Here is a 22,940-nt window from a genome sequence, read left to right on the forward strand (position 1 = left end):
AAAAGGGCTTGAAAGTCATGGTCCCCCTGGCTTTGACGTGTTGCAGACACTGTAGTCCCCTTAGTTCTCCTTGGGATCATCCACCATGCTCTCGCAGTTTAGCCAGAGCTTCCATGATTCCCGCGCTCATTTCCTCGTCTTGCTTGTTCCGCGGCGGGATAGCTTCTGCGGTCGTCGTACTCCCATTATTTTCCTCAACCTCACCGGAGACCGTGGCACCAGTATCCCGAGGCCGCACGCGGTCGCTCGATGATGATGACTTTTTCTGCCCTCCCGCCGTGCGCTTCTTTGCAATCTCCGTCCGAAAGTCCTCTCTCACGGCGCCGCACCACTGTCGAACCTTCTTCTCTCCCCACCCAGGCACGGCGCTGATCTCCTCCGGCTGCGCGTTGATCGCCGCTCTCAGACTCCCAAACGTGGAGATCAGGCTCGTCGCATCGGACTTGTTAATGCTGCGCGGCGTGGTGACAAAGTCAACCAGGCTATCCCGATACGACTGCGCCTGCTGCGTCCGGATGGCCGTTGGCTGCGCATTCTCGGACGACTTGAACAGCTCCAGGTAATGCGCGGCCTCCGGCGCGGACCAGGACAGGATCAGCGTCACGTTGTTGACGATGGACGTCTTGGAGAGCTCGCGCAGGCTGTCCTCGTGGTTCGGCACGTCGACCAGCACCAGGATGATCCGCAGCCGGTACTTCCCCGCCAGCATGCGGATCCGCGAGTAGATGTATTCGGGATGCAGGCGATGGTACTTGAGGGAGAGGAAGAGCGCGCAGGTCGTCGCGCCGAGGACGTAGTCTGCAGGGATGTCGGCCGCCCACTCCCATGGTACGAGTTTGATGTAGTTGAGTACCGGGTTCCCCTTTTGTCGAGGTGAGACGAGGATCGCGGACGGAGCAGTACGGTTTGGCAGGGCCTGTGGAGTGGGTTGTTCCACTTTGGCACGGGTTGTTGTTGTTGTTGTTGTTGTTGTTGATTGTCCTGGTGTTGTGGAAGTCGTCGACTCTGGACGCGAGCCTGTGCTGGCAGCACGAGCGGGCGCAGGCTGCGCCGAGCCGTGACTCGGGTCGGGATTCATATTGTAAGAGGACGATGCGTGTTAGGCTGGCGGTCCAGCCCGGAAAATACGTAGTCTACGAGTTCCGAGTCTGCGTAAGGAAGTGAGGGAGATCACTGAGCCGACTCGTATTGTACCAAATAGTACCTTCTGCTCGTAGAGATAGCAAGGCGGTGCCAAGACTGATATGTTCACCGCTTTCCTATTGAATCCTCCATTCAATTTTCTGCCGCCAACTTTTTCCCAAGTGAACCAGAACGGATACCAAATATCCCAGTAGACGGTTGATTATGCAAGCATCATGACAGAAATTCGCAAGAAACGGCGTTTATCCGAAAGCGGGAGCTTTCAGGCCGATGAGGCCGCGTCCACCGATGCGTCGCAGCCCAATTCCTCCCGCGCCGGTACGGCGGAACTCCCCGAGACGCCGCCGATACGAAGGGAACTCTTCGTGCGATCTCTCCCGTCGACGGCGACCAACGAGAGTCTGGCTGAGTTCTTCTCCCAGAACTACGTGATCAAGCATGCGACGGTTGTGGTCGATCCGCAGACCAAGCAATGCCGAGGCTACGGGTTCGTTACCTTTGCCGATCTCGACGATGCCAAGCGCGCGTTGGAGGAGTTCAACGGGGCTCGATTCGAGGGCAGGAAGATCAAAGTGGAGGTCGCGCAGCCTCGCCATCGACAAATTGATGAGGCAAGTGGGAAGAGCTTGCCATCGGCCACCGCTGAGAAGCTCAAGGCGGAGCGCGCTCTGCAAAAGGAGCGGCAGCAGCCACCGAAGCTGATCATTCGCAATCTGCCGTGGTCGATCAAGGAACCGGAGCAACTGGCGGCGCTGTTTCGCAGTTATGGAAAGGTGAAGCAGGCGATTCTTCCGAAGAAAGGCAAATACCAGACTGGGTTCGGGTTCGTTGTCTTGAGAGGGCGGAAGAATGCGGAGAGGGCGATAGAAGGTGTGAACGGAAAGGAGGTTGATGGGCGACCGCTGGCGGTTGACTGGGCAGTGGAAAAGAGCGTCTGGGAGAAGGTGAAGAATGCGCAGAATGCGATGGAACAGGATCAGGCCAACGAGACGTCGAAAAACTTGGACGAGGAACAGGCTTCGGCATCGGCGTCTGAGGGAGATGAAGGTAAAGAGGACTCTGACAGCGATGTCTCGGAGAGTGAGGGAGAAGGTGATGAGGAAGATGAGGAGGAAGATGAGGAAGAAGACGAGGAAGACGAGGAAGATCAGGATCATGAAGAGGATGATCGAACCGCATCGACGGTGTTCATTCGAAACCTTCCATTCACGTGTACCGACGATATCCTTTACCAACACTTCAGACAATTCGGCCCTGTCCGGTACGCGCGCGTCGTTGTTGATCCCGAAACTGAGAAACCCAGGGGAACCGGCTTTGTATGTTTCCACAGACAAGAAGACGCCGCGCTGTGTGTCCAGGAAGCATCTAAGCAACCGGTTGAGGGGAAACGACAGGACAAAAAGTCAGCGACCAAAGTAAAGAACTCCGTCCTGCAGGACGATACGGTCGACACGGCAGGCCGCTACACTATGGATGACCGTGTTCTGATCGTGACTCATGCGGTGAGCAAGTCCGAAGCTGAGAAACTCAAAGAAGAAGGAGCTACGCGCCGGGAGAAGGACAAGCGGCGCTTGTTCCTCCTCAACGAAGGCACAATCCCTTCCAGCTCTCCTCTCTACAAGATGCTCGGACCTTCGGAGATCAAGTTGCGGGAAGAGAGCCTGAAGCAGCGCAAGGCCCTCATCAAGAACAACCCGTCCCTACATCTGAGTCTGACTCGACTGTCCGTGCGTAACATTCCACGGCAAATCAGCTCAAAGGACCTCAAAGCCCTGGCGCGGAGGGCCATTGCCGGCTTCGCAGAGGACGTGGCGAAAGGCCGCCGTCAACCACTATCTCCGGAAGAAGCACGGCGCGGCTACGAAGAAACAAAGGAGGACGACCTGCGGCGCCGCAAAAGGGGCAAAGGCGTTGTGAAGCAGGCCAAAATCATCTTCGAAGGGCGCGACGGCAGCAAGATCAGCGAGAAGAGCGGCGTGGGGCGAAGCAGAGGCTACGGATTCATCGAGTACTACACGCACCGCCACGCGCTCATGGGTCTTCGATGGCTCAATGGTCACCCGGTTGAGGTCAAGGGGGAGAACGGCAAGACGAAGAAGAAGCGACTCATCGTTGAATTCGCGATCGAGAATGCACAGGTGGTCAAGCGCCGGAAAGAGCACCAGGAGAAGATGCGGAACTTGATGAAAAAAGTTAAGAAGCAGCAAGACGAGCGGGAATCGTCGGCATCGGGCGAGGATGACAAGGAAGATAGACAACCACCCCGAGGCACGAAACGAAAACGAGGCTCGTCCAAGAGTCAGGGCGAAGGAAAATCGAAAAAGGCCAAAACCGAGAAGCCCGCAACAGAGGAGGAGAAGAACAAGATAGCCAAGAGGAACCGGATCATTGCTCGCAAGCGCATGCAACGGAAGAAGCGCAAGAGTGGGAAAGCATAAGACAGGCATTGACGTTGGAAATGTATTTACCCAAAATAATAATAGACCAGAACGGACAGATTCCAGAAGTACAGGGGTACTCGTATCATGACTCCCGAGCAATTATGCCGCTGATGATCAAGCCTATTTCTTCCCGGTTTCATTCACCTGTTGGTCGCCCCCTCCACGCGACCAACAATGTTATACCTCTTACTGAAAAACGTGAACCATTCATCCAAGACCGTCTTTTCCTTATCATCTAGATCGTACCAATCCGGGACACAATCCTCCGGTTTGAGGGAGGATTTGGCGAGGGCTCGAGAGGGGTCCTTTCCGGCAAATACTAGACAACAAACAGCGTTAGCAGCGAGCAGCGATTTCCGCATTGAACCACAGCTGGTGAATTGGCAGAGAATGAGCTTACCATGATAGTTTCCCCCTGGTGCATATGCCTTGTTCCGGGTCACGTCGAACACGGTTCCTTTGATCGCGACGTAAATTGGACGATTAGGATCCGTGCCTGCAAGAAGTTCGAGTGATTCGAGTCAACAACACGATCAATTTCAGGAGAAGAGATCAGCCAGCCATGACGCACCATCGCATTTGGACAATTCCTCCTTGCTAATCGGGTCGTCCTTGGGCGGGTCGAGCTGCACAGGCTCCTTGGGCTCAAAGCGTTTTGACTGGCTAGTCTGCTCGGTCATGGCTGCTCTATGTCAGGGCCCTTAGGTCGGTCAGTTCTTCTGTTGTTGACTGCAGTGCTGTCTATCTACATCCTATTACTTACTACTCGGCGGGGTGAGCATGTCTTCATTCGGTCCGAGGCTGAGGAATTGTCATGTATTTGTATTACCAATACATGATACCATAATCCGTGGCAATCTTCTGGACCTTGTGTGGTAACAAAGTCGTACTAGTCTTGTATTAGTACCCGTCGTAACTTTCGTAACAAACATACACTGCCAAGCTCCGGAGATGACGATGTTCAGATTAATTGAACCCCGCAGTCCCATTCGCCGCCAACAGCCCGAGCATAACATTAATATTTACATGCATTGATCCGCGTCTGCCACGTACTGGAGGAACAAACTGAAGATCAGAGCAGAAACATCGCTGATCTCGTCCACGGTTAACAGCGGTTAGACCTGGCGTCACCTGATCACCTACGGCTCGTCGTGCAGGGACCCTGGTTGAGAGCGGCCTACATGCATACCATCAAATAATGGACTACTCAACCTCCCACTGCTTCGATCCCCGACCAAGCAGCTTCATGCTCTAGTATCACGGCAGTATCATCATGTTGCATCCATCCAGCTCGACGCTCGCTTCGGCGTCACACTACCAACCCCGACTTTGGCCACCAGACCCTCGTCCTCATTCTCAAGGTAAACTGTGATGATTTCATTCGCTTCGGAATTGGAGATGACGTCAAAGCAGATGCGGCCCGTCAGAACAAGACAACCATGCCGTCCGATCTGTTGTATTATCTCTACTTCGAGGACGACGACTGCTTCTTTGGCCTGACGAATACCAAGCACCCGAGATGGGACCGCGGCTCTTCTGACGTCAGGACGGGCGCGTCTTCTTCGAAGGGCGGTTGAGAGTAAAGAAAAAAAAAGGTCGTCGACATTCTACAAAACATCGTCAAGTTTGGTTGCACAATGAATGCAAGAATGTATGTATCATTAATGCATGACACGATCCATTACCTATACCGAAGTAAACGCCATTCACCTTGTACATGCAATCCCGTAGGGATCATATGTTCCACCCCTCACGAAGACCCTTCTGCATTGTTCTCTCCGTTCCCCTCTGCAGCTTGCTTCGCTTTCAACGCTTCCATGCGTTCCCGATTCCGCTTCCCCAGCACCCGCAGCGTGTTCCTCTTCTCGATCTCCGTCATCTTATCCCAATTCGCGATGCGGCTCACTGTGCCGTCCTGATTGACCACGAGGGGACCCAGCTCGTCCAGGGCCACCGAGCCGCCGCTGCTGACGTCGAGTTTCTTGGCACCAGTGGCATCTTCAACGGATGGGAGGGCTGGGAGTTGCTTAGGGGTTTGGTCCTGGGGTTGTTCCCCTTGCTGTTGCTCCGGCTGGGACTGAGTCGAGGGTTCGGTGGAAGTGGAAGCCATCGTCGCGCGGGTGGCTGAGAAGGGTCTAGAGAAGTAGTTGCTCGCTAGCGAAGGACGGAGTGGAGAGGATCGTGCCGCGGCACGAACGAGGCCGTGGAACATAAATAGGTCTGAATGCGAGGAAGAGAGCGAACACTGGTCGACAGGTGGTGGTTCTCGCGGGCAAGTGGAATCGAGCTCGCTGTCGGAAAAGTAGAGTGTGGTGGCGACAGCGCAGGGGAAAACGGCAGCGATCAGGAAGAGAGAAATCAGGAAACGCTGGATAGAGTTTGATTTCGTCATTCGTCTGAAATTTCAATGTTGTCAAGCTGATGGAGGCCTTTAATAGACGATGGACTTGCTGAATGCCAAGAACGTATGAGAGCTTTCTAGAAGCCAGACCAGACTCATACCATCTGTCAGTTCTACACTCATTTTAAAGTAGCCTTGACGCTGTGCTACGATGAAAAAGTTCTCCTAGGTTGTTTATTCCATTCAATGCCTACCGGAACCACCAATTTACCTATTACTGTCAGCATCGATCAGCAACGTGCACTTACCAACTTGCTCTTACCGATGCCGTAACGCCCTCGCCCACGCCCTTGATACTATGCCACCATCCCTTGGGAATGAATATCCCATCTCCTGCATCGAGAACCGCCTCGAATCCCGTCTCATCCTGCCGTTCCGGCTTCGTTTCGCCCCAGATGGCCTCTTCGAGGAGCACTTTCTCCATCCCCTGCATCATCTCTTCACCTCGAAAGACTGCTGCGCCACGATCCGCGTGTTGTCCAAGAGCTGTCTTAACCTCGCTAAAGATGCGCATTCCGGCCTCTGGTGACATCAGCCGCACGTGCTTCTTGCCAGCCAGCTGCACGAACAGATTGGGGTTCGGGTCGCGATGGAGCGGCGTGTAGGTCGGCGGAAGCCCAAGCCATAGATTGGCATCGTATACGTCCCCCCTGCCCGTCTTCAGTACTAGATCTGGGGTCGGAAGGTCGTCTCTCAGAGGCTGGGGGAGGTCGCTCAGCTGGCATTGGGCGAGGTACAGACGAAACAATCTCGTCTGCTCTGACCGGGTCCAATCGAGGAAGATGCTGAACGGCGCATGGAAACGATGGAAGCTCTCGTCGGAAGCCTGGTCGGCTGAAGGCGGTTGGGTGAGTTCCAGCGGAACGAGGGTGTCTCCGAATTGAAACAAGTAATCGTAGTTCAACGTAGATGCGCCAGTGCCAATTGCACGGACGAACCAGCAAGAAGAAGCCGGTACCGTGGTGAATGTCTTCGGCGGGAGAACCGCAGGCTGCTCCGGTTCAAAGTAGCGCGTGCGAAAGGCCGGGACGCTACCGTCGAAAGTGATCTCTAGAGGCCGATATGAGATTCTCGCCTGCAGGCTCCTGTTCACGGAAAATAACCTTGCATGACGGCCTTTTGGAGGCCATTGGCCAATCCGTCTGCAGCATAGCATGGATCAGCATTCAGCAGTATGTACTACTACGACTCGTCCCGGACTTGTGGGAGATCAAGATCGAGATCTAGCCCAAAAGGACGCCGTGTTTGTCACGTGATTGCGATGATCCACACCAGCGGGACCCTCTTGATAGACTCGAAAGCACACAGTCTCCTCCCACGACGATGACGGTGTAATGCGAGTCCTGTGAGTCCTTTGCTTGTCCGTGTTCAATGATTCCCTCTTCCGCTGCCGATTCTCCATCCCCGACACTTTAAGAGTCTCCGCTCTTCTCTTTCGCTGCTTCTACCCCCCTGGACGGAGACTCCATTCAAGTCTCGCCCAGCCGCTCCCGATCTCGTTACTTGGTGCGAGGCTCATCCGGAGTAGATTAGCTGATTAAATTAGCCTCCCGTGGATCGTGCCGATCATCGCATTGCCGAGGTCTTTGAGTCCGGTAGCCAGCCGGCCAGACCTCATGAGCCATCCTCCGCTTTGCTAGGCCAATCATCACACTGTACAGTGGCGCACGATCCTCGAGAACAATTTTGCCAGAGGCGCAGTCCACCTGATCCCTTGAAGAGAAGTTCTGGCATCCCAGCAAGGTGTCGACAGTAACGGTACCGACGTTGGCCGAGGGCCTGAGCAGGCTGGACTTAAGTCCGCTTTCATCGTCCCAGACACCGTCGACTTTCTCCGGGTCGTTCGCGATGTCGTCCTCAGAAGGTGGGGGTGAATCATGGATCTCGTCCTTCTGTTCCCTCATGGGCCATGAATACTTTGCCGAAGTGTCTGAGGACTTTATTGAGGATGACTTCAATCTGACGGGGCTTCAATCGCAAGTTCCCATGTATAAGGAGGCTCTTGAGATGATCCTCGACGTTGAGCCCGAGGAGGACGAAGAGGAAGAGGAGGACGAAGACGAGGATGAGGACGAGGATGAGCTGGGTGATAAGCCATTAGTTTACCGCCGAGCGGGCGAGCGAAGGCATGCGAGAGTAGCCAGCGACTTGAGCATGATTGAGAGCTCGGCGGAGCTTCTGTACGGGTTAATTCACCAGCGCTATATTACGTCGCGGCAGGGAATTCAGCAGATGCTGGAAAAGTACGAAATGCAACATTTCGGAGTGTGTCCGCGTGTCTACTGCAACGGCACCAAGGTACTTCCGGTGGGACGAACGGACACACCGGGCCAGGACACAGTCAAGCTGTTTTGCCCGAGCTGCTACGACCTGTATACTCCGCCCAACAGTCGTTTCCAGTCTGTCGACGGCGCGTTCTTTGGAACCACATTTGGGAGTTTGTTTTTGATGACGTTTCCGGAGCTGGATATCGGCGGTCTTCGCGCTGAGGCCGCTTTGTCTGCAAGTTACGTTTTTTTTTTCTTCCTTTCCACCCTCAACGTAATAACATCAAGCTAACCGCCGCTTGTTTCGCAGAGCCACCTCCCGACCAGCCAGCCCAGATCAACGGTATGCTTACCCAGAACTTCGCGCCGAGCCTGGGCAAAGGCAAGATCTACGAGCCGAAAATTTACGGCTTCCGCGTATCAGAGCGGTCCAAGACCGGGCCCCGAATGCAGTGGCTGCGAATGAAGCCAGGTGACATTACGGAACTGGACGAAATTGGACGCAGGAATGCTCAGCGTGAGCAGTCTGACGACGATGAGGAGCAGCAGCAGGAGCAGAGCACGGAAAGGGCCCTAGTGAAATCGCAGCGCTCATCGACACGACAGAAGGCGCGCATGCGAACGCGACGACGACCGTCGCCGTCGACCAACAATGATTTGAATGGCGGTAGGGACGGCTGATGGGGTTTATATCTCTCCTTTTTTTTTTTTTTTTTTTTTTTTTTTTTTCTTCTCTGATGGATGGGAATTGAAGCATGAATCATTGGCATGAAGCATGATCCGTGATCCGTTTCTGTTTCTTTTTCTTCTTTTCTGTTGCAGTTCAATCGAGTTATTTATCAACGTTGAGGGGATAGATGGGTGCTGCGTTTCTTCCTTTCCTACCTCTCTGTGTTTGCGACTTTGGTACCTATCTCGAGCTTTTTAATACATACTATTCTAGCCATGTACATGACAACGCTTTGGCAATATCGTACCAGATAGTATAGTCCTGTCTCAGTTCATTCATATTTTGAGGATTCGCATCCGTTGCCCTTAATCCAGCGTCCCGCACATCAATCAGTTAATGATGGGCCTCCTGGCCTCGGATAGTGATCAATTATCCTCAAGCTACTCTGCCGTTACGCAACAGCATTGAGATCGGCTATTGTGCATCGATCAGATCAAGTATCCAATCAAGCAGCACGTGGATCTGTACACACGGTGGAACAACAAAAAAAAAAAAAAAAAAGTGATTCCTCCGTCGAATTACGAACTAAAAAAAAAAAAAAAAAAAAAAAGAAAGACAAGGTCTAATATATTATAATTGAACCAACACACACACAATCGCAACCCACAGCGCCGGTGCTATGCAAGCAGGAGATCCTCTCCCGTCACCATCTCTACCTGAACTCACTGAACTCACTACCATCAACACACGAGGAAATTCAAGAAGACGATGTACGACAAAGAAAGAAAGAACGACAACAACGATCGTCATGACCATTCAAGGTCACTGTTCGTCATCCGTCGTCGTCTGGGAGGATTCACGGCCGACGGGGAACGGCTGGAGGACGGGGTCGGCGGCCTAGTGTCGTCCGGGGGCAAGGATCCCATCAACGACAGCCTGCTGGGCCGTGGGACCCGGCTGCGCCCCGCCGCGGCACCAGCACCACCGCCTCCATTCCCACCGGCAGGTCCCAGAACGGAACTGTTGCCGTCGCGACTCGGTGGCCGAAGATGCGGCGCGGGACCGCTAAGGCCACCGTTGCGTGGATGTCGTGATGGTGCGTCGCGAACGTCGAAGAAGCCCCTGGACTGGCCGGGCCGGCCGACCTGGGGCGTGGTAGGTCGCGACAGGTTCTGGGATTCCTCCGTCGAATTGTGAGAAAAAAAAAAAAAAAAAAAAAAAAGAAAGACAAGGTCTAATATATTATAATTGAACCAACACACACACAATCGCAACCCACAGCGCCGGTGCTATGCAAGCAGGAGATCCTCTCCCGTCACCATCTCTACCTGAACTCACTGAACTCACTACCATCAACACACGAGGAAATTCAAGAAGACGATGTACGACAAAGAAAGAAAGAACGACAACAACGATCGTCATGACCATTCAAGGTCACTGTTCGTCATCCGTCGTCGTCTGGGAGGATTCACGGCCGACGGGGAACGGCTGGAGGACGGGGTCGGCGGCCTAGTGTCGTCCGGGGGCAAGGATCCCATCAACGACAGCCTGCTGGGCCGTGGGACCCGGCTGCGCCCCGCCGCGGCACCAGCACCACCGCCTCCATTCCCACCGGCAGGTCCCAGAACGGAACTGTTGCCGTCGCGACTCGGTGGCCGAAGATGCGGCGCGGGACCGCTAAGGCCACCGTTGCGTGGATGTCGTGATGGTGCGTCGCGAACGTCGAAGAAGCCCCTGGACTGGCCGGGCCGGCCGACCTGGGGCGTGGTAGGTCGCGACAGGTTCTGGCCGAGGCTCTGGTGGGACATGGTGGATATGCTGGTCCGTCTCATGAGGGTTCGCCGTTTTGCGCCGGTCAGGTGCTCGCTTTCCTCGAATTGTTTGACCAGTTTGCCTGCCATGTCGCGCACGAGAACGGCGGGGTCGTTCTCGAGCTCTCGGATCGCGTCAAGAAGGCCGCACTGCGCCAGCAGGTCACCTTGCTCCTCCGCTGCATCGCAGATGCTGGAGAGGATACGGAGGAGATTTAGACGGACGGCAGCCTTGTTGTGGTGCAATTTCTGGCCGATTCGGGAAAACAGATCGGACCGCGCAAAGGTGGCAGCAATCGGCGGGCTCAGACGCAACAGTTTCTGGAGCGGCTCGAGGATGTTCTCAAACGCATTAGCTTTGGACAGTGCTAGGCATCGAACGATGGCGTCCGTAAAGGTGAGCCCATCAACGCGTTCTTTCAAGAGATGCTCCTCGACCTTGGCCGTTTCTTCCTGAAGCCTACGCCCTATGAGAAGACTGTCATTCCAAACACGAGATGCACTTACCATGTAAATATGGCATCCAATGCCGTCACTTGCCAGTAAGGATCGGACAGAAGGGAGATAAAGAATGTCAGGCCTTTGTTGCGCCACAACTCCCGACGACCAACTTTGCCTGAATATGCCATGTCGCAGAGAATGGGAAGCGCGAATTCTTTCAACGGCCGCTCCGTCTTGACAATCTTCTGCAGAAGCGGGATAATGCCATTCAAAGCGGCGTCCTCTTGCCGGGATTTGTTGAGGCGGCACAGATTGTAGATTGTGTTTAGGATCTGGTTCGACACCTCCCGGAAGTGAGGTTTCTTCATCGTGGACCGTAGCAGGTCAGTCAAGACATCGATGGCGTTGGAATTCTGAAGCGCATCCAGCGTCGTCGAGAGCATGGACAGGTTCTTGATGAACTTCAACATGGTGATCTGATGTGCTGGTGTCATTCGCTTCAATTCTTTCAGCACCCCTAAATGGCAATTGTCAGTCGAAGAACTAGATTGTTCGAATGTCGGCATGGGAGGCACGCACTGTGCAACACCGTCCTTTCCGCAACCATCTCCTTGACATGATTCTCCGCTTGAGAGAAGATGAAGAAGATATTCGCGATACGTCCTTCGATCTCCGCCAACTCGTCATCCTCGTCCAGCACTTTGCTAAGGACAATAGACAAGGGATCTAGGACCGAGTTTCGTGTCAAGATCCTGCAGAAATCATTCTTGGGTGTTGACCCCTGTGACAAAAAGGCAAGGCACGCGTCAGCAAGCTTCATCCAAGGATTCGCGTAGGCACACGCACCTGCAACTCAAAAACACTCCATATGCCATTGACTCCGATCAAGACGAGATCCCGTTCGTCCTCATAGTCATCCTCGAGAAACTCAACCAGCACATTCAGTCCACCGGCGCTGACGAACATCTGCAGCGTCAAAGTGGAAGACCGATACATTTGCTGGACAAAAGCAGCCGCTTCAAGTCTGATCTCGCGAGGATACTTCTTTGATGCGTACTGATTGATAATCGGAATCCCACCGACAAAGCAGAGGTTCTCCTGGACCTCATAGTCATTGTAAATAAGAGAATTGATGATCCGTAGCAAGTTGTAAATGACGTCTCGGCGGCGACACGTCTCGAGAATCTCCAGCATGGGAAGCATCCCGTGCGCGCTTAAGATGATGTTCTTTGTCTCCGGCAGGTCACTGTAGATGCAGACCAGTTGCTCTGAAATATCGGCAAGGACGTCGTCGTCCTGCGATGTTTTCAAGGAGCTGACCAGGCTCTCGACCTGGTTCCGGAGTCGGGCGTTCTTGTCTCGAGCGATATTCGCCTCCAGGTCCATTTCGTCGAAACCCTCCTCCAGCTGAGCGAACGGATCATCTTCGTCATCCTGATCGCCGAGCCACGAATAATTGGACAGTCGAGAGTTGAGCATGAAGTCGGATCCATCTTCACTCTCCGCTGTCTCCAGAACACGCTGCTCGACGCCGAGAATATCCGAGAAATCTTCGTCGTGTTCATCTTCGGCAAACTTCTGAATTTCAATCGACGATCGGCTGCGCTTGATGAAACTACGTTTTCGTTGCTGTTGCTGACGGCGCGATCGGTTCTCCTCCGACTTGGTACTACGTATCGACTCTTTTTGGGATGCGACCAGCATCGTTGTCCGAGGACCGTCGTCTTCGGCCTCCTGTAGAAAGATTTCACTGTTAGTTCGCGAAACAGGCACCGAGCATGAAGCGGTTACCTGAAGGACCCCGAGTTTCCGTTCGAGAACATCGTCATTGGCTTCAATGAGATCCGAGTAGTCTTCCACCGCACTCTCTTCGTAGTAAGCGGCTGGATGCGCCTGTCGAGGGGGTCTCGGTTGTGGGGTTGCAGGGCGACCCAGGATCGGAATGCTTAGATAGGAGCCCTTGGATGTCGTCCGGCGAGATCTGCCTTTGTGCTGACCTTCTTCCTCATTCGACGGCTTGCGGGGCACTGGCCGAATGGTCTCCAGAGGATCGGCTTCCTCAGATTGCACTGGACCCTTCACCGTGGCTTCGCCTTCTACGGAGCTATCCGATGCATCTCGCGCGTTCGGACCATCAATCGAAGCAAACGCCTTGAGTCGTTCCGACGAGAGCAATCCACCCAGATGATCCTGCGGGCGCAAATGAGGGAGATCGAGCGCTCGGGGCGAAATCGCTGAGGCAAAGTCGTCATCCCAGTTATCCTCCATGACTGGCGAGCGAAACCGATCCGCGTCCGCTTTGGATGCATTGTCCGGTATGGTCAACTTGGGCAACTCTCCGACCTGGCCCGAGGCGGCGCGTGGGTGATGGGCGGAGTTGTTGGGATCAGACCTTTGCGGTCGCCTGACTGTCGAATCCGGGGATCGAAGGGCCTGATTCCATTCTTGCACGCTCTTGACGGCTTCCTCGTACTCAGTCGGCTTCTTCGGCACGACCGACTCGGATCGGTGCGCATTGACTATCCAGGGATGTTTCAGCAGCTTCCGAGCGGAAACTCGCAGATTGGGGTCCTTTTGGAAGCACTGCATCAAGAAATCTTTCACCGCCTGTCTCTCGAGTCAGACATTTGCCCCTCTTCGTCCCGTCTAAGCGGGGAAAGGAAGAAGAACTGCTCACCGGCGATGCGCCCTGCGGCAATGGAGGGTGGTCGTCATTGACGATGCGGAAGAGAGCGGGCATGGGCTGTAACTTATGATACGGAGGCTTGCCTTCCAACAGTTCAATCACAGTGCACCCCAAACTCCAAATGTCCGAAGCCGTGGTGGCACCAGACAACTCGATGACCTCGGGGGCCATCCAGTATGGCGTCCCCACCACGCTCGATTCATGCAGCCCGGTGGTGCGGCTGGCGACCCCAAAGTCGGCCAATTTGACCAGTCCCTCCTTTGTGGTGAGAATGTTCGCACCTTTGATGTCTCGATGGATTACGCCTTGGTCGTGGAGATACAGGAGGCCTTGTAGGACTTGTTCCATGTACAGGGCCACCAGATTCTCTGGGAATCGGCCAAAGTTCTTTGCAATAGAATGCAACGAGCCATTCTCGCAGTACCTGAGATCGTCAGCCTGGAACCGATGTCGGGCCGACTCTGAACTCGGGCAAATCGTACTCTAGAATGATATTCAAGGTATCTGGCGTTTTGACAAAACCGTGGTATTTGACGATGTTTGGATGCTGGTCGAATCAATATCAAGCATGAGCTTTCAAGAATCGCGAGCCTCTGGCTTACATCTAGGGCTTTGAGCAAGTCAATCTCGAGCTGCGGAAAGCAATGGATTCGTTAGTATATAGACGGCTCCGGAACCATGGAACAAGAAGACCCACGAACCATGATCACTCGCAGTTCGCTCTTGGGCAGATCCGCCAACTTGATCTGCTTGATGGCTACCGTCTCTCCCGTGTTCCAATTGAGCGCTCTGTAGACCGATCCAAAGGCACCCTTGCCCAGACAGTCGCCCAATTGCTGCAGCGATGAATCGTCAGCACCGTCCATTCCACTTGAGCGGGCCAAATCCCACGGGAAAAATTCGTACATAGTCCTTGAGCTCCGACACATCCTTGGCAGCCTGTTTCTGATGTTTTTCTTCCTTTTTGATCGGGCTGGTGTTGGACTTTTGCAGTCGAGGCTTTCCGGGCGTTGTGGGAGTACGAGACACGGCCGTGTCGCCATCCCCGGCCTGGTCCTGACGGCCCGCCATCTTCAATGGCGCAAAGTCGAACAACGGAGCCTCCCCAAGCACCAACAATTCACAAGTGTAATCTCGGAACCAATGCCGGCACAATATTCAGCCTCAAGCGGGAACGGTACGAAGGAGGGGAACCGTAAGCACGCGGGGATACGGACCGCATGTCAGGTAGGCAGAGGGGGGCCCGGAGCGAGAGGATTTGGTCGATTTGGGGGACACGGAGACAGTCGTAGAGAGAGAGTTTAGAAGCTCAGTTCTCGAGCGATCGAGCACAATAGTGGTGTTGCGATAATTTCCACCGCTGTTCGGCGGGACGGAGGTGTTGTTTACAGCCAGCCCAAAAAACCGCCTTCTAAAACACGATCCTCGCAAGCCTGGCTGCTATCAGATGCGGTCAGTTGGATGAGAATGAAGAATCTGGAGAAAGAAGGACGAACCACCACACTCACAGTTTATGCAGGTCATCAGGGTGTGAAACGGAGGTGATTTGTGTCTCCGCAGTGCCGGAGTTGATGATTGATGCTTGCCGCAGCCCCAACAGCTACTAGTACTAACTGCTTCTCCCAAAAAAAAATTACCATGATTACTGTGCTAGTGGCCATGCTCACAAAGTTGTACTAAAGTCTTTTGTTGCAGGTGTTGCTGCTCGAATTGGTGTCTCTATCTGCCAAAGCCGCTATCATCGATCTCACACAAAAGTATTGTCCAGTGTACGCCAGTCGCCAGAGATGTTATTGCAGAGTCTACTCGTACTCGGCATATCGTCCTGAAGATCGATCACGGAGGAGACGGAGGACATCAGATACCAGATACAGGCTGCCAGCAATAACCATGGGTCCACCATTGGCCATCGCAGACGCCCATTCCATCGCCATCAGAAGCTGCCCGCCAAAATCGCGAACGTGGGTGACGCCAGACAGCGACTTGACAGACGCTGCAAGCTGGATCGGATCCACAGCCTGGACCCAAGGCATCCCGTCCACGGGACCGAAGGCGACAGTGCCGACGCTGTCCCCGGGCCGAATGAGTGGACCGAACAGCTCAGCAAGGTTCTTGCCACGACTTGCAGAAATGACCCAGGTCACTGGCTGTTCCGTCCGGCGGAACTTACGATCGACGTACTGTCCCAGAACCTTTGCTGACTGGCCATTGTGCGCGCCATCCAACAGGGCTGGCTGCTTGTATCCCACGAGATCACGGAGAGAAATGTGCTGGAGACGGCCGGGCCACTGCACACTAGAAAGGACCGGGACCAGATCGTCAACATTCTTCTCGGGCTTGATCTGCGCGAGAGCTTTCTGCACCGCCAGCACGGCACAAGCCATGTTAGCTTTCTGGTGCGGCTCAAAGTCCCCCTGCTCCCACAGCTGCGCGAGATTCGGGAACTGCCGACCAACCATCCTGGGTTCGGCGATGGCCGCATTGTTTTTAAGTTCCGCACTGCGGGCTTGCAGCACACGCAGCGCCACCGGGTCGTTGGTCCCATCCAACACACATGGGACTCCAGACTTTAGAATGCCTGCCTTTTCACTTGCAATCGCCTCGAGGTTGTTACCCAAAAAGGCCTCATGATCAAGTCCGATATTGGCGATGACAGAGACGAGAACATTTGTCAGAATATTGGTAGCATCCAGTCGACCACCCAACCCGACTTCCACGACCCCGACATCGACCTGTTCGCGATCAAATACCTCGAATGCGGTTGCCGTGAGCTGCTCGAACTCTGTTGCACCCAATCCCAGCCGTTGGTCCCGATGCTTGACCTGATCCTCGACCTGGCGGAACAACGGTTCCCGGACCACTTGCTCGTCTACAGTGATGCAATCCCAGCGGTCGATCAGGTGTGGCGAAGTAAAGCGACCCCATCGAACCCCACCCGCCGTCAGGAGGCGTGATATATACGCGGCGATCGATCCCTTGCCATTTGTTCCGGCAATATGGATTGCTTTCCAGCGCAGTAACGACGGCTGCACCAGTCGAGATACTCGGGCGAGACTGAGCTCGATCATACTAGTATCTCGGAGGCGATGCGGGACGGAGAGGCAGGCGAGAGCGATTGTACCATTGGCATGATTATCTGGATTGCCGACAATGAGCTGCCTCTACAAGGTGACTCGAGGTCGTGCGGTACAGTGCGTGCAGGCCCTGGAAAAAGCACACGAACCTGTGCGATTGGATTATAAATGAATTTCTGCCTGGGGCATCAAAGTCACGTGAAAGATATTGAATAACTGATCTCAATGTTTGCTTGGCGCATCAGCGCAGCGCGACTCACGACGTCTGATTGGTCCACATTTGCTATCGCCTCCCGCCTCCCCCAGCGCGCTCTGCGATCCGCGCAAACCTGGTTCTTCCTGACGCCGCGATACAAGATCACCTCGTGTTTTCCTGTGATTTTGACCTCGACTTTCCTCTGGAAGATAATCTGCCGGATCGCGTGTCCTGCTGAACTCCTCTGATATTGTTTTCTTTTGTCGCGACAGTTCGACGAGTTGGGTGTTGCCGTGACCTGCTGGCACCATGGGTCTCCCGTAAGTCAACTCGATAGCGTTTTAGAGCGTCGCTTCTTTCTAAGAAGCCCAGCTCTAGAGAGAAGAGGGGCGGTGGCTAATGTTTATGCGCGCAGGATGTATCGGGAGCCGTCCTCGGCTGAGGCAAAGTCCGCGTCTCTCAAGAGCGACCCGTCGGCGCAAGCGCGCTCGTCGATTCGCCGACGAGGAGCGGTGCGATACCTGTCGCGCGCTAATGGAAGCAACGCACCACTGCGCTCCTCACTATCCCGGCAGACGTCGGAGGTTTACCATCACGATGGAGACGACGTTTCCCGGCCCGGGCGCCAGTCGCGATCGCCTGACCCTGACAGTACGATCCGAGAACTAGGCCCAATGTTGCTCCGCGACGCGATTCGCCACAACCGACCTGGTCGGCGCATGCGCATTCCACGAGAGTCTAACCTCCGCTTCGAGATGCCCTTATCTAGTAGCGCGTCAGCCGATCGCGACACCCCGACCACGCGCCCGCCTTCGGATGAACCCCTGTACACTCCACGATTCGCGCCGGCGTTGGCGTACCATGGTGAAGTCCGTTATGCGCCTCACCCAGATGTCATCATCACCCAAACCACGTTTCCGCGGTCGGAAACCCAGGACGAACGCTCTGGTCTACGGACGTTCCGTCGTCGCATGGGCCTCCATCGCCCGGAGAACCGGTCAACAAACGAGACCCGAGGCAGCGCATCGCCTCACCGACCGGTGATCGATGGACTTGGCGATCGGGAGCGAAGCGCGAGTCCGGATGACGACGACCAGGAGCAGGACACGTGGGAGACGCTCCTGACCACCATCACGCCGGACTCCACGCTGCCCAGCGCCGATTCGTCCTTTACATCAAATGCCGCCGCAGCATCCTCTACGCACACATCCAGGTCGGCGCGTTCGGGAGGAGAGGCGGCAACGAACCAACCCACAACTATGCACCTGATGCTGGATCCCTACCCAGATTACTTTAATCCCTGCGACTCCCCAGATGGCACGACGGACTCCGATACCGAAGCAGACTCTTCGAGCCAGCGCCCAGATGTCTCCGAGGTGCGCCGTCGCGCACGCTTTCTCTTGCACAACCTCGCCCTAGGCATGACACAGGACAACCAGCCCCCCGCGCGGAGACTTCCGCCGATATCAACCGTCCTGGCGCAGGCCTCGGCGCCGGACCAGATGCAGGGCATTGCCGATCGGCTGGCCCGTCGAGACGACATTCCGGACTCGTGGTGGGCGGTAGCTGGACTGCCGCGCATGATCGACCGATCATCGGAGTCGTCAAATCGAGGGCTGAATAATGATCATAATAATAACGAGCTGTGACTTCTTTTCCTCTGTCTCCTGGCGAGACGTGAATTTTTTTGAATTCTCCTTTTCTCCAAACATTGTGCTTTGGCCTGTCGTCTGGTGTGTTGCCGTGATATTATGTTGTTTGGATCATGCATGGAAGGGAAGCCATGGCATCTCCTGGTTGAACAAGAGAAACAGAGGGAAGGGAAGGTCATTAATGCATTTGCCGTGAGATCGACCGATGCGATCCCATCTTCTCCAGGCGTCACTACTTTTAGGGAGTGTTGAGGTTATGGATGGCTGCGACACACAAGATGTAATCCGCAGTCCTTGCACAGGCACTGTGATTATATTGTCTTTCCTGGCGCATAGAGGGTTAGGAAAAGCATCATGATTTAAGTGGCAAAGAAAAACGAAAGTCCACCACATGGCAAAGCCATTGGCGGTTTCACCTATGGAGAATTGTAGAGACTTTGAAGTCCTCGGATGAGACGTTTGGTCGGATCATTCGAATGAATGCCCTGGTGCTTTTGATCCATGAGTCACATGATTTGTAGTGCCCTAGGAGACCGGCACGACAAGGAGGAGAATCCAGCAGAGATCATACCGCACTGGCCAGTGATTGCATTGGCTTGCCAGCGTCCACTGACCGTCTTCACATGCAGCATGCCCCCTCGTATCAAATATTTTGACTGCCACAGTAATAATAAATAAACCGGTCAATTCGGATGAATGCCAGAGACAGGATCCACGAGTTCTACTGCCGACCACCTCGATCCTCGGCGAGAATCTTTGCACGTGCCACATCGGACGAAGGCTTATTCTAGCAATATCTTGTCACAGGTGCATTTCTGCCGATACAACGAGGACGAAATATCGTGCAGGCATGTACGAGTTCACGCAAAAAATGATAGCGCCCGGTGTGCCCCTGTGGATTGTTATGCAAGGTCCGTCCATGACATGCAGCACCACTACCAAGACTCCATGGCGACCGTTCAGCATTTGGGAAACTCCCGTAGCAATTGAAAACGAGGAGGTTAAGATTTGAAATCCACAACCTGGGTCATACCCAGAGAGCCCATTGAACAGGGGAAGTGAAAAGAACTGGGTAAGCGGGATGCATGTGTTTCATGAATGATAATGATGACCCTGGAGCCTCGGCCGTGGTGCTGCATAGTAGTTTGACAGACGCTAATATGGTGCAGGAGTCGGGGAACATCGTCATCATGGCCAAATCTGCGAAAACTGGTACAGATCTGCACGATACTGTCCTTGATGTAAGAGCTAGATTGAACGCATGGCATCACTGAGAACAGAATGCTAGAGTAAACCCGCGCCCGATGTCCCTGCCGAAAGAGCCTAGCCAGGAATGCCGATGCCAGCAGTAGAAAGCGTGCATCCTCCCCTTGTAGTTCGTGTGTGGCTATACCATGAGGGACTGCTGCTGGAGGAGACACCTCTTATGATCGTGGCAAACATAGGCCGATCATCCTGTAATCGACAGATGTCGAAATCGGGTCGGTACGCAGACGGCTGGAGACAGTCCTGTCTCCCATACAGGAGTCGGACGTTGGAAAGCCTAGAAACGGACTCTTCGCCATCAGTTCACGCCATTCAGCCGGGACGGGTACAAGCATTGACCGTCAGCGAAGTCGAGCCGATTTCTCAAGACGAACAAAGAACTGCATGTCGATTCAAATGACCCTGTTTGGTTCGGGGCGCAAAATCAGAAGGGCCTTGAAGAGAGCAGCTCTAGAGACAGCGGAAGTCCCGCATAAATATCCGGCCGGTGCCCCGCATTGTTAATGTTCGGAGGGGCTTTTACGTAGAGAGACTCATACATACCTGAATAGGTAAAAATGCCAAGCGTTTCCCCTCGAAATACTACGCTGACTACCAAAATCGGTTAAGCCAGGATAGCATACTGGCCCATGCTCTGTCCGTTCCCATTCTCCATGGCACCAATCTCCATGCTCCAAAGCAATGATTGACTTTGCTCAACAGGGACCGGATTCGCAAGGTTGTCTTTGGGTTGACGTCAATAGAGCGGTTTCACTTGCTGGTTACTCTGCCAAGGAACACCTGAGACTCTCGCACGTTGTAGTACTAGCTTGAGGAATACTTCAGAACTCCTCACCCCCGCGATGGAGGAGCAAGTAGACCGGTTGGTAAAGAAGATATGGAGTAAGTCAACCATTTGATTGGATTGGTGCTACACAAAGGATACCTGCTGACCGACCATCAGCAAAATTCGAGTCCGCTCCAGCAACATCCCGCTTGCTTATCGGCATCAGTGGCATCCCGGGATCTGGCAAGACTTCACTGGCTACTGTCATGACCGATCGAGTCAATGCCCTCTATGTGAATGAATATCCTGACCGCCCTTTGGTAGCCACATTCGTCCCCATGGACGGATACCATCTCACGCGTGCGCAATTGGCTGCGATGCCAGATCCCGCCCATGCTGCGGCCCGTCGAGGAGCAGAATTTACTTTCGATGGAGACAAGTTTCTGCAATTAGTGAAGCGGCTTCGGGAAACCCTGACCCCGTCCACGCCGACCGTGTATGCACCCAGCTTCGATCATGCGGTCAAAGATCCCGTGGAAGACGACATCCCGATTCCGCCCACATCGCGCGTGATCTTCTTCGAGGGTAATTATCTGAGTCTCGATAAAGAGCCGTGGAAATCTGCCGCGCATCTCATGGACGAGCTGTGGTTTGTGGAGGTCGATTTTGAGACCGCTCGAAAAAGGTTGATCAAGCGCCATGTCCAGGCCGGCATTGCCAAAGACGAAGAGGAAGCGAACAAAAGAGCCTTGGAAAATGATCTAGTCAATGGTCGACAAATCGTGGATCATCGCCTGCCGGTTCAGGAGGTGATCATCAGCAAAGAAGACCCTGCATGGAGCAATGAGTAAACTACTAGTAGTAAGTGTTTCCGTGTTGGTGGGTCGAAGTTCAGTTGTTTCATATATACTAGTAGGTATAGAGCAGCAGTTGGATAGATAGAGAGTTGTTGTAGGACAATGGCTGTACATAGAGGATTAGGATTCATAACTCAGTGAGGTACTACTAGTATCGTATTTTCAAGATTCAAGTGTATAAAACGTCGAGCTATGTGCCTGATTCGTTCAGTTCTCCTTGGGTGAATGTTAACTGTCACCTTCTTAGCCTTGGCTTCTCCAACTGTGGCGGTGCATGTGGCGCCTTAGCGTGTTTCACCTCGATACTTTCGGAGTCCCCGTAAAATATACTCGTAGACAGTCAGACTTAACTTCACCCTCTGTTTCTCGATGCTGTGACCTCCTTACCACATCGATCGTTTCCTGTCGTTCTTTAGGTCGTTTTTGCACAGTCGTTCCTTTACTGTCACTCCTTTCTTTCACTCAATCCCGCAGAACCGTCATTCGCCAGGACCCTAGGTTCTAATTGCGAGCACCTCGAGAATCCAACATGCGCATCGTCAAGCCGGGTCTGCTTCTTTCCGCCATCGCCCTGTGCCACACCGTTGTGGCCTTGACTCCGGGTTGCTTGCTTACCGTCGTCGGGTAGGGGTTGGACGATTGGAAACTGTGATCATAGGTGTTAACGATGTACTAGAGAGCAACCCGATCCCATCGACTTCAAGGCAGTTTGCGGATCCGATTCTTCTGATATCCAGAAGTCGATTAGAGACGCTTGCGATTCCAACGCGCAGGCCGCGTTGCAGGCGTATGCAGACATTTGCTCTGATAACGGACACTCCGTCAGTACGTAATCCCGGAGGGTTCAATCGGCGTGTCCATGCTCACTCGGCAGAAATCACTACCCCAACGAACACTGCGTCGGGGGGTGCGTCCTCTACCGCAACTGGCTCCAATGACTCGTCTGGCTCCGACTCCGACTCCGACTCCGACTCCGACTCCGACTCCGGCTCTGGTTCCGATGATTCTTCTTCCTCGTCCTCTGGCAATGCGGCCCCGACCGACGTGCCGGATGCTGCTCCAGCCCTGCAGCTTGGCTCTACTGCTGGGATCGCTGCTGTCGTCATTGGCATTGCTGCCCTTCTGTAAATCGTCCATTGCTTTTTCCCGAGACCACCGGGTCTTGTGGTGGACCCAATAATAACTCTCCTTCGTTTCTGGGACTGTTTTCTACAGATTGAGCTGGTTGCTCAATGTACATGGTTACCTTTAATAGTTTTTGTGTAGATG

The 22,940-nt window shown here is 54.0% G+C and overlaps 12 protein-coding genes across 12 annotated transcripts; 6 read left to right on the top strand and 6 right to left on the bottom strand.

Moving 5' to 3' along the window:
- Positions 1-76: 76 nt before the first annotated feature.
- VTN31DRAFT_850 (uncharacterized protein) lies at positions 77-1,078 on the bottom strand (the record flags this gene model as incomplete). Its single annotated transcript, XM_069408400.1, has 1 exon — positions 77-1,078. One exon carries the CDS (start codon positions 1,076-1,078, stop codon positions 77-79), a length of 1,002 nt encoding a protein of 333 aa, XP_069263706.1.
- A 280-nt stretch (positions 1,079-1,358) lies between these two features.
- VTN31DRAFT_851 (uncharacterized protein) lies at positions 1,359-3,581 on the top strand (the record flags this gene model as incomplete). Its single annotated transcript, XM_069408401.1, has 1 exon — positions 1,359-3,581. The coding sequence occupies one exon, from the start codon at positions 1,359-1,361 to the stop codon at positions 3,579-3,581; it is 2,223 nt and encodes a 740-aa protein (XP_069263707.1).
- Positions 3,582-3,724: 143 nt separating this feature from the next.
- Positions 3,725-4,264, bottom strand: VTN31DRAFT_852 (uncharacterized protein; the record flags this gene model as incomplete). The annotated part of the gene is made up of 3 exons (XM_069408402.1): positions 3,725-3,903; positions 3,985-4,080; positions 4,156-4,264. 3 exons carry the CDS (start codon positions 4,262-4,264, stop codon positions 3,725-3,727), a joined length of 384 nt encoding a protein of 127 aa, XP_069263708.1.
- Positions 4,265-4,857: 593 nt separating this feature from the next.
- VTN31DRAFT_853 (uncharacterized protein) lies at positions 4,858-5,161 on the top strand (the record flags this gene model as incomplete). Its single annotated transcript, XM_069408403.1, has 2 exons — positions 4,858-4,945; positions 4,998-5,161. The coding sequence occupies 2 exons, from the start codon at positions 4,858-4,860 to the stop codon at positions 5,159-5,161; spliced, it is 252 nt and encodes an 83-aa protein (XP_069263709.1).
- Positions 5,162-5,334: 173 nt separating this feature from the next.
- On the bottom strand, positions 5,335-5,976 carry VTN31DRAFT_854 (uncharacterized protein; the record flags this gene model as incomplete). The annotated part of the gene is made up of 1 exon (XM_069408404.1): positions 5,335-5,976. One exon carries the CDS (start codon positions 5,974-5,976, stop codon positions 5,335-5,337), a length of 642 nt encoding a protein of 213 aa, XP_069263710.1.
- A 199-nt stretch (positions 5,977-6,175) lies between these two features.
- VTN31DRAFT_855 (uncharacterized protein) lies at positions 6,176-7,095 on the bottom strand (the record flags this gene model as incomplete). The annotated part of the gene is made up of 3 exons (XM_069408405.1): positions 6,176-6,196; positions 6,248-7,035; positions 7,089-7,095. 3 exons carry the CDS (start codon positions 7,093-7,095, stop codon positions 6,176-6,178), a joined length of 816 nt encoding a protein of 271 aa, XP_069263711.1.
- A 738-nt stretch (positions 7,096-7,833) lies between these two features.
- On the top strand, positions 7,834-8,933 carry VTN31DRAFT_856 (uncharacterized protein; the record flags this gene model as incomplete). Its single annotated transcript, XM_069408406.1, has 2 exons — positions 7,834-8,491; positions 8,563-8,933. 2 exons carry the CDS (start codon positions 7,834-7,836, stop codon positions 8,931-8,933), a joined length of 1,029 nt encoding a protein of 342 aa, XP_069263712.1.
- Positions 8,934-10,340: 1,407 nt separating this feature from the next.
- VTN31DRAFT_857 (uncharacterized protein) lies at positions 10,341-14,931 on the bottom strand (the record flags this gene model as incomplete). Its single annotated transcript, XM_069408407.1, has 10 exons — positions 10,341-11,193; positions 11,241-11,691; positions 11,754-11,955; positions 12,021-12,908; positions 12,966-13,781; positions 13,852-14,284; positions 14,343-14,407; positions 14,463-14,492; positions 14,562-14,696; positions 14,767-14,931. 10 exons carry the CDS (start codon positions 14,929-14,931, stop codon positions 10,341-10,343), a joined length of 4,038 nt encoding a protein of 1,345 aa, XP_069263713.1.
- Positions 14,932-15,662: 731 nt separating this feature from the next.
- VTN31DRAFT_858 (uncharacterized protein) lies at positions 15,663-16,928 on the bottom strand (the record flags this gene model as incomplete). The annotated part of the gene is made up of 1 exon (XM_069408408.1): positions 15,663-16,928. One exon carries the CDS (start codon positions 16,926-16,928, stop codon positions 15,663-15,665), a length of 1,266 nt encoding a protein of 421 aa, XP_069263714.1.
- A 511-nt stretch (positions 16,929-17,439) lies between these two features.
- Positions 17,440-18,779, top strand: VTN31DRAFT_859 (uncharacterized protein; the record flags this gene model as incomplete). The annotated part of the gene is made up of 2 exons (XM_069408409.1): positions 17,440-17,450; positions 17,546-18,779. The coding sequence occupies 2 exons, from the start codon at positions 17,440-17,442 to the stop codon at positions 18,777-18,779; spliced, it is 1,245 nt and encodes a 414-aa protein (XP_069263715.1).
- A 2,111-nt stretch (positions 18,780-20,890) lies between these two features.
- VTN31DRAFT_860 (uncharacterized protein) lies at positions 20,891-21,665 on the top strand (the record flags this gene model as incomplete). The annotated part of the gene is made up of 2 exons (XM_069408411.1): positions 20,891-20,930; positions 20,992-21,665. 2 exons carry the CDS (start codon positions 20,891-20,893, stop codon positions 21,663-21,665), a joined length of 714 nt encoding a protein of 237 aa, XP_069263716.1.
- A 535-nt stretch (positions 21,666-22,200) lies between these two features.
- Positions 22,201-22,799, top strand: VTN31DRAFT_861 (uncharacterized protein; the record flags this gene model as incomplete). Its single annotated transcript, XM_069408412.1, has 3 exons — positions 22,201-22,295; positions 22,348-22,496; positions 22,546-22,799. 3 exons carry the CDS (start codon positions 22,201-22,203, stop codon positions 22,797-22,799), a joined length of 498 nt encoding a protein of 165 aa, XP_069263717.1.
- Between the last annotated feature and the right edge of the window lie 141 nt (positions 22,800-22,940).

The sequence above is a fragment of the Thermomyces dupontii genome, assembly GCF_041956625.1.
Source record: "Thermomyces dupontii strain NRRL 2155 unplaced genomic scaffold VTN31scaffold_1, whole genome shotgun sequence".
In the NCBI taxonomy this organism is placed as follows: domain Eukaryota; kingdom Fungi; phylum Ascomycota; class Eurotiomycetes; order Eurotiales; family Trichocomaceae; genus Thermomyces; species Thermomyces dupontii.